Source organism: Henckelia pumila, chromosome 3 (assembly GCF_033568475.1).
Source record: "Henckelia pumila isolate YLH828 chromosome 3, ASM3356847v2, whole genome shotgun sequence".
In the NCBI taxonomy this organism is placed as follows: Eukaryota; Viridiplantae; Streptophyta; class Magnoliopsida; order Lamiales; family Gesneriaceae; genus Henckelia; species Henckelia pumila.
In genome coordinates this window covers 60,225,164-60,239,104 of record NC_133122.1, presented here as the reverse complement: position 1 = coordinate 60,239,104, position 13,941 = coordinate 60,225,164, and the positions used below count along the sequence as shown (strand labels likewise).

The 13,941-nt window shown below is 40.0% G+C and overlaps 1 protein-coding gene across 1 annotated transcript in view; it reads right to left on the bottom strand.

Moving 5' to 3' along the window:
* The window catches only part of LOC140888821 (beta-glucosidase 10-like), a 38,935-nt gene that overhangs the window by 8,627 nt on the left and 16,367 nt on the right, over positions 1 to 13,941 (bottom strand). The window contains exons 4-12 of the mRNA XM_073296524.1: positions 2,514 to 2,589; positions 2,355 to 2,426; positions 2,178 to 2,265; positions 1,840 to 2,095; positions 1,498 to 1,613; positions 1,141 to 1,361; positions 815 to 861; positions 638 to 725; positions 397 to 449 (exon numbers count right to left, since the gene is read on the bottom strand). Coding sequence (XP_073152625.1) covers positions 397 to 449; positions 638 to 725; positions 815 to 861; positions 1,141 to 1,361; positions 1,498 to 1,613; positions 1,840 to 2,095; positions 2,178 to 2,265; positions 2,355 to 2,426; positions 2,514 to 2,583 — 1,011 coding nt within the window. The 5' untranslated portion in view covers positions 2,584 to 2,589. The remainder of the gene's footprint in view (positions 1 to 396; positions 450 to 637; positions 726 to 814; positions 862 to 1,140; positions 1,362 to 1,497; positions 1,614 to 1,839; positions 2,096 to 2,177; positions 2,266 to 2,354; positions 2,427 to 2,513; positions 2,590 to 13,941) is intronic.

The following is a 13,941-nucleotide window of genomic DNA, read 5'->3' as shown; positions in this document are numbered from 1 at the left end:
TCCCGAAATTAATAATTAAGGGATTTTTAAAAATCAATAAAAGTTATTAAAATGACTTATTTTGGCCAAAAATCAATTCTTAAATAAATATGTAATTAAGTACCTAAATTTTCTTGACAAAATACCTTAAAAATTATTTTAAGGCTCATAAAACTCATAAAATATTTTTGGCTAAGAATTTTGGTATCTCGTCCGTCCACGGTCCCGTTTATGCGATCAAAAATAATAAATTCCTTAAAAATCTAGAATTTCCATAATTATGGGTTAAATGCTAAAATAAATTAAATCATGCATATAAATCACATAATATCACATAAATACATTTAAACCTTAATTAAAAATTAATTTCTCCTAATTATGCATGCGGATTTACGTTTTAAAATTTTCGGGTGTTACATATTCAACCCTTCCAGTGTCTTCCAGAGTTCCATTGCGCCGCGTCCCCCGACCTGCAATATATATAGTTGGAACTAAAAAAGTGAGCTGTCAACTACCCTTTCTGATAACACTTAGCGAGGCGATTGAAGCATGGATGAAGACGTTTAATCCGGAAAACTGGTGGAATGTTAATCAAATTCTGACAACATGTGTGAGGTTTAATGGTGCATGTGAGAAGGGAGATGGAGAAAGAACAAACCATTTTCATGGACATAAATAGGGATATTGCCATAAACTTGTTTTAGATACTCCAGCAATCCGTAAAGGCCCCAAGGATGCACAGGAATCTGAGACAAACAAACAAAAAAACCAAGAAAAAAGAGAGTTAATTATTTACAAAGGAATAGAGATATACATTTTGCTGTTGAAATTTTACCTGTTCCGGTTGTGGCACAGGGGCAAGGACGTTTTTCTCTGCACCAACTGGGGCAAAAAAAAAAAAAGAAGATTAAGAATGTGTATATGTATGATCAAAGTACAGTGCCTCAACTAGTCTAATACAGATTGCACAGCACAGAACGCATCCCAAAGATTAATCCATCTAAAAAACAGAAGAACATAGACACGACAGGAATTCACACAAACTGGATAAGCTCTGAGAGCACATCTAACGAAATGACATGATTGAGAAAGACAACACGATAAATTTGAGTTTGGTTCAAGAAAATCTGAGAAAATTCAAGGGAATCATTGAGGCTATACTTATCAACTTAATTGCCATGTCAGCAACTAAATCCCTGTTGTCCGTTTGAAGGGAACTTGGATCATCCTTGACTAAAGCAGTTGTGTAGTGGTTCACTCCAATAAAATCGACGGTATTCTTTATTTGCTTCGACTCAGCCTTTGTGAAGGCTGGAATTCTTGTCCCGGCATTCTTTTTTACTATTTCAGGATAGTCACCGAAAATCAGGGGATCAAGCAACCTGCAAGAAGTGCCAGTAAGCTCACGAGTAAAATTTTCTTGAATGCCAAAGTGATCATGAGAGATCACTGGAACGTATACAAAATACAAATAAAAAAGACAAACTAATGTTTGTTATGTATGAGAGGCCATCTTACCAACGCATATAAAAAGCGTTGGCTCTTTCAGTTGCAATCACATCCTCTTTTGAATTTGCGAAAGGAACCATCCAAACATTATAGACGTTAAATCCAATGTAACCTTTCTGGGTAGCCTGCATTGAAAAAATGTCACATTGAGACAACATGAACTCAAAACCTCAAGAATGGTTTGGCTTCTCCGATTTAGTGCATCTTCTTAATCACAAAATGCTAGAAGCAACCACAAACATGAATTTCACTGATCGTATGGGATTTGATGAAGAATGTAAACTTCAAGACAATCCATCATAACCATATGCTATAATCTAACAAAATTAATCAGAAAAGACAGATAAATACCCTGTATTTTTGCTTATACAATCTGGCAATAGCTGAATGAGCCAGCATGAGGTTATGCCCCACAATGTATGGTTCAATGGAGGAATTACCCTTGGAACAACCATATGAGAATGGCGGCGAACACCGTCCTGGGGGACTGATTCCTTGGTCATAACCACCAATTGCGAATATACTGGCTTCGTTAACAGTGGTCCAGTAGAAAACCCTGTCCCCAAATTCCCTGAAACACACATCGGCATATGCTGTGAAGTCCTTCCTGCAGTTGCAAACAGCGAGTTGGTACATATATAAAACCATTATATACTACACTTGCATGGCAATTATAGATTCAGACATACACCATCTTTCTACTAAGCCATCCACCGTACTCATCCTCAAGTGCTTGTGGATGATCAAGGTGATGCAAAGTAACATGCGGTTCAATTCCTGCATGATTATAAATGTAGAAAATTTTAATCTCGCAAGTGAAATATAAAATTCCCGCCAAAAATATTTGAAGGAGAGTCGGTATTCACCATGGCTTATTAGTTCATTGATGAAATTATTGTAGAATTGCAACCCTAAAGGATTTACCGGTCCTCTTCCATCTATAGACCAGCAAACATCATATAAGGAAAAGAATTAATAAAAAAACCACAGGTTTCTCATGTCTATCGTGTGGCAAGCATACATACTGGGAATGAGTCTTGACCATGATATGGAGATTCTAAAGGCCTCCAAACCCATGTCAGACATCAGTTTCATATCTTCCTGAAACAGAAAAAGTAACCTTTGAGCATAGAAATGCTTATGTATTCCATATTGGCACAATTGTTATTTTTGCGCAGCAAATCAATGTATATTCTTTCGCAAATCCCATGTGTCTGCCTCATTATGTTTTCAAGCACTAAAAACTTAGCATAAATGAAGCACAGTGACACGCGGACGCTGATACTTCCTAAATAATTGAGAAGACTACAGAAACCAAAAACATGATTGATACCCGGAGGAGAAAACCGCCTCAGCTCATCGATGATCCTAAAAAGGAACATCCCCTTAATCAACCATAGCTGGTTCAGGAGTTCATCTCGCGAAGCTCGGCCAAGCTCCTCCACCATCACCTCCAGCTCGGGTCGGAAGCTCAGCCAAGCTCCTCGACCATCACCTCCAGCTTGGGTCAGGAGCTCAGCTGTTGGAACACGGTCGTTCTCCGGATTAAAAAAAAAATGATATCCGATGCAGCGGAAGTTTTAAAGTTTTATATGGAACGATTCCATATGGGTATCAAATTCCTACGATTAAAATTGATAGTATAAAATTTAAACAATATAAATTTTACCTTAAAATCTCGAAACGAGATTATGGACACCAACAGATTAAACTGCTCTTGTCATATATCCCAGGAACTGATGAACGAACAATTCTTCAATCAGGTCCACGAACAGAAGTTTAATCCCTCTGATAGACTGCACTAGAAAGTCTATCAGAAGTTTCTACGGAGAGATAGAACAGATATGATCTGCTAATTCAGACTGCAAATTCGAAATTTGCAGACTGAAAATTCTCTAAGACAGAGAGAGGGGGCGGCCGAAATTCCTAGACTGGAGGCTAGGGTTTTCAAAAATCTGAGTGTAAGTTGTGTGTAATTTCTGTACTGCAATAACTTATTTATAATGTGGGCTGCTAACAGCTTAGGACTCATTAGTCCTAAGTTCAAGCCTGACAAGCAAAGCCCGCATGTTCAGAAATTAATATAAAATTCATCGTGACTCAGATTGATAAACCAATTTCACCAATGTGCACAGAAACCATTTCTGCATCTTTTAAAGTCAAGATAAATTTTCTGAATCCGAATTCAGTGGTTTCCAAAAATGTCCATCACTATGTCATTTTAGGAAATCTTACTCCCTCTACTCTTAAATAAGAAGTCCCACTTCTTTATTCACTAAATTTAACTCTTTAAATTTAATTATCTCAACGGGGATTAGAAATACATTACTTGTGTGACCCTCAATGGTTCAGGGATACAGCTAGCCGTGGGCTCACAACTCCTTGTGACTCGGAACAACAATTTCTGACGTGCCCATCGAATCATGGTAAGAGTGCCTAGCAACATCGCCCCATGATTCCCTAGGTATCACTGATAGTGTCTGCAAGAACCAATAGATTTTGGTTAGCGTACAGTACGGTCCCTTCATCCATATATCCCGAACGAATCAACAACCATTGGTAAATCGAGAGTCGTTCGAGATTCGATAACTATGCAATGCATCTTGAAGATCAAATAGTGACATCGCATGTGCTACTAAGAAACCATTTCTTAAAACACATCATGTACTCTGGCCAGAGATTCGTCACACTAATATCTCCTCAGATTGCATAGGATATCCACACTCGCAAGTATGTGGTGAATCCTTGACAACAAAGCATCGACTCCTATATGTGTCGTAACTGTACCCAATCCCGACACCTGATGACCCCAATAGAGTCGGTAAACGAGTCAAAGTACAGTACTAGCATATAGAGTCTCAATGATGTTTCAAGTAGTAAGGACTAATGGTGTACAACCAAAAACGCGGACTTTATCCACTCGATAAGTGATAACCACTTGGAAAGTCCGGATAGGGTAGTTCGATCATTCATCGTATGAATATCCACTTGCATGCTTTGAACATCTCTATGTTCCATACCAATGAAACGTGGTACTCGGCATCGCAAATGCTAGTCTCAATCTCGAGCGATCCTTATCCTTATTAATGGACGGCTCAATCGACTAGGAACTGTTTAGAATATACAGTGACTATAAGATGTGTTTCATGATAGCCATCCCCATGTGCCACCACATCTTACATACACTATAGTATATTCAAGGTCTTCATCTAAACATCTTATAGTATGTCACAACATAATAATATGATAAAAGATAAAGTAAATGCCATTATAAAAGTGTAAATTATATTAAACAAAAGATTGTTTATACATAGAGTCATAAAAGCCCTTAGCCACAAGTTGGCTCACCGGGCACCCACTCTTTCAATCTCCCACTTGCCCTAAAGCCAACTAGTCATACTACGTAGTCCCATTGCTTCGCGATGTTTGTCAAATAATGGTCCTGGCAAGGGCTTAGTAAGTGGATCAGCGATATTGTCTGCAGAGGCCACTCTCTCGACAGTGATGTCTCCTCTTTCCACGATCTCCCGGATGATGTGGTATTTCCTCAGTACGTGTTTGGATCTTTGATGAGACCTTGGTTCCTTTGCCTGAGCAACGGCACCCGTGTTGTCACAGTACACCGGGACTGGACCAACAGCTTCAGGAATAACGCCCAACTCTTGGACGAAATTCCTCATCCAAATGGCCTCTTTAGCAGCAGCTGATGCCGCAATGTATTCTGCCTCAGTGGTGGAATCCGCTGTGGTGTCCTGATTGGAACTCTTCCAAGAGACAGCACCGCCATTGAGCATGAACACAAATCCAAAGGTTGACTTTGAGTCATCCACATCACTTTGGAAGCTAGAGTCGGTATAGCCTTCCAATTTCAGTTCTCTTCCTCCATAAACCATGAATACATTCTTAGTTCTTCTCAAATACTTAAGAATATCCTTCACGGCTTTCCAATGCATTTGACCGGGATTGGCTTGATATCTGCTCGTGACACTCAGAGCAAATGCCACATCCGGTCTGGTGGATATCATCCCATACATGATACTCCCTATGGCTGACGCATATGGTATGTGTGTCATTTTCTCTATCTCTTCGTCAGTCTTGGGACACATAGACTTGGATAGAGAGACTCCATGACACATAGGTAGATGTCCTCTCTTGGACTCATCCATTGAAAACCTTTTCAATATAGTGTCGATGTAGGTAGCTTGAGTAAGTCCTATCATTCTCTTAGATCTATCTCTATAGATCTGTATCCCTAGAATATAGGACGCCTCACCCAAATCCTTCATCGAGAATCTACCTGATAACCATATCTTTGTTGACTGCAACATCCCTACATCATTCCCAATGAGTAAGATGTCATCAACATAAAGTACTAAGAATGTCACAGCATCCTTAACTACTTTCTTGTACACGCACGGTTCCTCCGGGTTCTTGATAAAACCAAAATCCTTTATTGTTTCATCAAATTTCTGGTTCCAACTTCTTAATGCTTGTTTGAGACCATAGATCGATCTCTGAAGCTTGCATACCTTATGCTCGCTTCCCATGGATGTGAATCCCTCGGGCTGCATCATATAGATTTCTTCCTTAATGTTTCCATTAATAAATGCAGTCTTCACATCCATTTGCCATATCTCATAGTCATACCATGCTGCTATGGAAATAAGAATTCTTATGGACTTGAACATTGCGACTGGTGAAAAAGTTTCATCATAGTCAACTCCTTGTCTTTGAGTATAACCTTTTGCCACCAATCGTGCCTTGTAGGTCAGTACCTTTCCATCAGGCCCAAGTTTTCTCTTATAGATCCATTTACACCCTATTGGAACAATTCCATCGGGAGGATCTACTAAAGTCCAAACTTGGTTTGTATGCATCGAATCTATTTCCGACTGCATAGCTTCAAGCCATAAATTCGAATCTGCATCAGAAATTGCTTCCTTAAAGTTTCTTGGATCACATCCAATGTCGGGTTCACTTTGATCCCCTTCAAGAAGAAAACCATATCTAATATGAGGCCTAGAAGTCCTCTCGGATCTTCTAGTAATAGGCGTGTCAATCAATGGTTCCTGAGGTGTAGGATCATTATTTTGTATCTTGGGTTCTTCTCGAATTTCTTCGAGTTCCATCATCTTGCCTTTCTTATCCACTAAGAACTCCTTCTCCAAGAAGGTGGCATTCCTTGAAACAAACACTTTTGTTTCAGTAGGATGATAGAAATAATATCTGATTGAATTCTTCGGATACCCTACAAAATAACATAAGGTGGATCGACTATCCAACTTATCTCCCACTGTCTGCTTCACGTAAGCAGGACATCCCCAAATCCTCAAGTACGAATACATAGGAGCTTTGCCATTCCATAACTCGTATGGTGTTTTGTTCACTGCTTTAGTGTGAACGTTGTTCAACAACAATACCGCCGTTTCAAGAGCATAGCCCCAAAACGAAGGTGGGAGCTCAGTGAAGCTCATCATGGATCAAACCATGTCCAACAAAGTTCGATTGCGACGCTCCGAAACACCATTAAGCTGAGGTGTCATAGGAGGAGTCCACTGAGAGAGAATCTCATTCTCTTTTAGATAGCTCAAAAACTCGGTACTCAAGTATTCTCCACCTCGATCTGATCGAAGTGCTTTAATCCTCTTACCTAGTTTGTTTTCTACTTCAGCCTTGAATTCTTTGAACTTTTCAAATGATTCAGACTTATATTTCATCAAATATAAGTACCCATACCTAGAATAATCATCAGCAAAGGTAATGAAGTAGGTGTGACCAAATTTTGTACCAATACTAAATGGTCCGCAAACATCCGTATGGATCAAATCCAATAGATTTTGACTACGCTCAGGTTTTCCTTTGAAAAGAGATTTAGTCATTTTTCCTTTCAGGCAGGACTCACAAGTAGCTAGAGAGTTAATATCAGACATATCAAACATGCCCTCTCCCACTAGCTTGTCATCCTCCTTGATGAAATATGACCTAGCCTAGCATGCCAAAGGTTTGCTGGGTTTTGACTATCGATTTTCCTTTTGTTCGTTGTTACCGGTTTATCAACATAATTTATTGGAACGTCTTTTAATTTTAAGTTATATAGATCGTTTTCAAGTTGTCCATTTCCAATCAAACATTCATTCTTGTAAATATTGCAAATCTCATTCACAAAATTGCAAGAAAAAACCATCTCTATCAAGCATAGAAACAGAAATAATGTTTTTAATCAAGTCTGGAACAAATAAAACATCTCTCAAAAGTAACTTAAAATCGTTCTGCAAAATTAAATAAACGTCTCCCACGGCTTTGGCTTCAACTCTAGAACCATTTCCGAGCCTCAGCTGGGTCTCACCCATTCTAAGCTTGCGACTTCTTGTCATCACCTGCAAATCATTGCAAATGTGAGATCCACATTCGGTATCCAATACGCAAGAAGTAGTATTAAGTGAAACATTTATTTCAATATAAAACATACCCTTCGCAGTTCGCAACTGCTCTAGATATTCCTTGCAGTTACGTTTCCAATGACCGGGTTTCTTGCAGTGATGGCAAACATCCTTGGACTTTTCCATGTTTGAAGCCTTTGTCTTGTTCTTCTTCTCGGGTCCAATTTTCTTGGATGGGGCAGAACGTTTCTTACCCTTTGTACTTGGCCCCTTCTTAGCAGAAGAAGAGGAGCCCACCAAGAGAACCGGTTTATCCTTCTTTAAAGTGGCTTCATAAGTTACAAGCATATTGATCATCTCTTCAAGGGAGGCCTCTATCTTGTTCATATTGAAATTCACCACAAAACCGTCAAACGATGAAGGAAGAGAGAGAAGTAATAAGTCCACATTGAGCATGCTCCAATACCAATTCAAGCGTTACCAACTTCTGAATGAGCCAAATCACGCGTACCCCATGATCACGGACCGAAGTCCCTTCACGCATGCGACACGTCATTAACTCTTTTACAGTAGCGAACCTTTCAGCTCTCGATTGAGCCCCAAAAAGTTCCTTGAGTTGTACGTGAATGTCAGCAGCATTCACGGTATCCTCAAATCGCCTCTGGAGTTCATCAGACATCGAAGCTTGCATATAGCATTTGGCCTTGATATCATGGTCCCACCATTTATCAAGTTTGGCCAACTCTTCCGGACTTATATCAGCTGGTGCTTCCTTCGGAGGAGATTTTTCTAACACGTAGAACATCTTCTCCGAGGTCAAGACAATCTTCAACTTACGGAACCATTCCGTATAGTTTGCGCCAGTCAGTTTATTTTGTTCGAGAATATAGAATAGTGGATAGCGCGAATTCATCTTAATGAAATACTGAAAAGAAACAGACAATAATCAGTGATTGTTTAATTAATTTACTAAGACATAAAATAGGCGAAATTTATTTTATGAATCTCACTCCCACTATTTTAACGATTTCACTACCCTCTAGTGAAAACGAGAAACATTTTTTTTAGTGGGAACATGGAGTCCAATTGACAAACTATAGTCCCGAATAATATCAGCCAACCATAATTTTCAAAAGGTAGAGCCCAATTGCTTCCAAAGCAACCTCCATGTTTTTACCTCATGTCCAATAAGGGCCCAATAATATGACGCCGTTTATTGTGACATGTCAAGATGACCCATCAATATCAAGTTGTGATGGACGGTCGCCATGTGGATCCCCAATAATATGAGCCAATCCCATGGGAGTTCCATCCAACTTACAACATGTGTCGATCCAATGTACAGCTTTTCGACGAATGGGCCCCCCCAATAATATGAGCCGGACCGTATCCGCGGGTAGCATCTCATACATTGATCGTTGATGGAAGGTAGGAACATTTAAACAATATTTAAATTTCCTTTATTTATCTTGATATCAATTTTAAATCATATTTAAAATGAGGGATTTTAATTTTTTGAAAATTTGTCTCATCATTTAAAATTTGTATGCTTGCGGGATTCATACAATTTAGTCTAAACATGCATACAACGATAATATCATATATTATATTTTAGGATGATCGATTCCATTACTAATCGACCCGTGGTTGCCAATCACGAGTCTAAGTCCAATCCTAGGTGATATGCAAGTATGCAATGCAATCCTATTACATTGTGCTTCCAATTTACATTTCTTCCGTCTTTATCATTGCTTGCTGGTCCCACCTCCATCTTCAAAAACTCCCACTATTTCTAGTGAATTTACAATAAATTACTATGACAAATAAAGGGATACATTGTAGGGGTGGGAACGGGCCATAAACTAGACCCACTTTTATTACAAATGATAAAATCAAATTTGGGCCATAAACCAGGCCCATTAATAAAACCCAACAATCAATAATAAAGTCAAATGTAAACAACCTAACATACACCTATAATATTGGTCATGACAATCGATCATCCTTATCCAATAATATTTAATTCAAAAATTAATTTATTGGATATCATGCAATGACAATAAATATAAATAGATAAAATCATATTTCATACATAAAATCTTATTTTATATATAAAATCATATTTTATCTAGTTTATCCATAAAATCATATTTTACATATAAAATCCAATTTTATACATAAAATCATATTTTATTATCAATTGTACCAAAATTAATAATTAAAGATTTAATTTATGGGATTAAATTTATAAATTTCCAAAATTCAAAATTTATCCAAAAATTAATTTTCTTAAAAATTTTGGGCTCAAACAATTTTGACTCATTGCCTCGTGGACCAACTGAAACAATTTTCAATCGGGCCAAAAATTGGGCCCAAAACCATTTTGGGCTAGAATTCATAATTCACGAAAAAATTTAATTTTTAATAAAAAAAAAATTTCTGGGCAGCCCGGGACAATCCCGGGTTGCCCGCCCGTCGCTGGGCAGGACTCGTCCAGCCCAGCCGCTGGGCCGCTCCATGCGGCCCAGCTGCGCGGGCTAGGGCAACGCTTGCCCTAGCTCGCGCAGGGCTGCTGCGTGCAGCCCATCTGCGCACAGCCAAGCTGCGCGCAGGGCTGCACGCGGCGCTGCTCGCTGCCTTCGGGCAGCGGGCAGACCTGAAAATATTTTTTTTTTCTTTTCCGTTTTATTTTTCTGAAAAATCGAAGCTTTGTACAATCGATAAAATTTTAATTGTAAAATCCGAGAACAGCCTGGCTCTGATACCACTGTTGGAACACGGTCGTTCTTCGGATTAAAAAAAATGATACCCGGTGCAGCGGAAGTTTTAAAGTTTTATATGGAACGATTCCATATGTGTATCAAATTCCTACGATTAAAATTGATAATATAAAATTTAAACAATATAAATTTTACCTTAAAATCTCGAAACGAGATTATGGACACCAACAGATTAAACTGCTCTTGTTGTATATCCCAGGAACTGATGAACGAACAATTCTTCAATCAGGTCCACGAACAGAAGTTTAATCCCTCTGATAGACTGCACTAGAAAGTCTATCAGAAGTTTCTACGAAGAGATAGAACAGATATGATCTGCTAATTCAGACTGCAAATTCGAAATTCGCAGACTGAAAATTCTCTAAGACAGAGAGAGGGGGGCGGCCGAAATTCCTAGACTGGAGGCTAGGGTTTTCGAAAATCTGAGTGTAAGTTGTGTGTAATTTCTGTACTGCAATAACTTATTTATAATATGGGCTGCTAACAGCTTAGGGCCCATTAGTCCTAAGTTCAAGCCTGACAAGCAAAGCCCGCATGTTCAGAAATTAATATAAAATTCATCGTGACTCAGATTGATAAACCAATTTTACCAATGTGCACAGAAACCATTTCTGCATCTTTTAAAGTCAAGATAAATTTTCTGAATTCGAATTCAGTGGTTTCCAAAAATGTCCATCACTATGTCATTTTAGGAAATCTTACTCTCTCTACTCTTAAATAAGAAGTCCCACTTCTTTATTCACTAAATTTAACTCTTTAAATTTAATTATCTCAATGGGGATTAGAAATCCATTACTTGTGTGACCCTCAATGGTTCAGGGATACAGCTAGTCGTGGGCTCACAACTCCTTGTGACTCGGAACAACAATTTCCGACTTGCCCATCGAATCATGGTAAGAGCGCCTAGCAACATCGCCCCATGATTCTCTAGGTATCACTGATAGTGCCTGCAAGAACCAATAGATTTTGGTTAGCGTACAGTACGGTCCCTTCATCCATATATCCCGATCGAATCAACAACCATTGGTAAATCGAGAGTCGTTCGAGATTCGATAACTATGCAATGCATCTTGAAGATCAAATAGTGACATCGCATGTGCTACTAAGAAACCATTTCTTAAAACACATCATGTACTCTGGCCAGAGATTCGTCACACTAATATCTCCTCAGATTGCATAGGATATCCACACTCGCAAGTATGTGGTGAATCCTTGACAACAAAGCATCGACTCCTATATGTGTCGTAACTGTACCCAATCCCGACACCTGATGACCCCAATAGAGTCGGTAAACGAGTCAAAGTACAGTACTAGCATATAGAGTCTCAATGATGTTTCAAGTAGTAAGGACTAATGGTGTACAACCAAAAACGCGGACTTTATCCACTCGATAAGTGATAACCACTTGGAAAGTCCGGATAGGGTAGTTCGATCATTCATCGTATGAATATCCACTTGCATGCTTTGAACATCTCTATGTTCCATACCAATGAAACGTGGTACTCGGCATCGCAAATGCTAGTCTCAATCTCGAGCGATCCTTATCCTTATTAACGGATGTCTCAATCGACTAGGAACTGTTTAGAATATACAGTGACTATAAGATGTGTTTCATGATAGCCATCCCCATGTGCCACCACATCTTACATACACTATAGTATATTCAAGGTCTTCATCTAAACATCTTATAGTATGTCACAACATAATAATATGATAAAAGATAAAGTAAATGCCATTATAAAAGTGTAAATTATATTAAACAAAAGATTGTTTATACATAGAGTCATAAAAGCCCTTAGCCACAAGTTGGCACACCGGGCACCCACTCTTTCAGCAGCTCGGGAGCTCAGCCAAGCTCCTCCACCATTGCCTCCAGCTTGGCTCGGGAGCTCAGCTAGGGAGCTCGGGAGCTCAGCCAAGCTCCTCGACCATCGCCTCCAGCTCGGGTCGGGAGCTCAGCTCGGGAGCTCGGGAGCTCAGCCAAGATCCTCCACCATCGCCTCCAGCTCGGCTCGGGAGCTCAGCTAGGGAGCTCGGGAGCTCAGCCAAGCTCCTCGACCATCGCCTCCAGCTCGGGTCAGGAGCTCAGCTCGGGAGCTTGGGAGCTCAGCCAAGCTCCTCGACCATCGCCTTCAGCACGGGTCGGGAGCTCAACTCGGGAGCTCGGGAGCTCAGCCAAGCTCCTCCACCATCACCTCCAGCTCAGGTCGGGAGCTATGGAGTTCATCTCAGCTCCAATGTCAGTAGGGAGTTAGCTTAGTAGAGGGGTTGAACAACCTTGGTGAGCTAGCTAAGATGTTAGGATCAGTGTTCAGGTTGAGTTCAGGGGTTCAGCAATAACTCACTCACCCCTTTTTCATATGAACCTAGGGAGAGCAGCAATATAGTGTCCTCATGATGACAGTTCAGCTCAGATTAAGTGTATTGTTATTTCCTTTATTGAGAAAAGATTCGGGCGAGATCTCAGCCTAAATATTCGGGATTGTGATCCCAGGATTCGCGGATTCTTGATAAGGAAGGTAGGCGATAAATCCGGAGCCCTCTCCTATAAATATGAGGTTCATTTTCATTATTTGAATCCTAATTTTTCACTCGTGCACACACCACTCTCTATATTTTCGCTATCCTAGCATCTGACTTGAGCGTCGGAGGGGATACACCGGAACACCTTCCGGCCCCCCTTAACACTCTTGTTAGTGGTTTCAGGTCAGCAACATTTTATCTTTTATTTGGAGGAGCTTCTTCAGCTCGTCCAAGGAGATCACTTTATTAAGGTATATCAATTGGCGCCGTCTGTGGGAAATTCAAGCTAAGACGTAGATATGGCAGGAAGAGGAAGAGGAAGGGGAAGAGGAAATGTGGCTGATATGACTGTAGATCAGCTCAGCCAGTTCATCACTCAAACGGTGCAAGCGGCCATGGGTCAAAATCCACCACCTCCTCCCGTAGGTCAGCCGAACCCAATGGATGTGGTGTGGGAAGAGATCAGGAGACTAGGTCGGCAAGTTGGAGGTCGGCCTGTGCCTATACAGAGGGAAAGTCCTTTTGCTTGGGCTATTCTAGATGAAGAACTCTCTGCAAATTTTAAACAGCCTACTTTAGGGGAATATGACGGGAGCTCAGATCCGGAGGAACATTTGGGGAGATTTGAAAATGCAGCCTTGTTGCATAGATATTCAGATGCAATTAAATGTCGGGTCTTCCTCACTACTCTGGTAAGGTCAGCCCAGCAATGGTTCAACCTTTTACAGCCTGGTAGTATTCAGAGTTTCAATGACTTCAGCTCAGCTTTT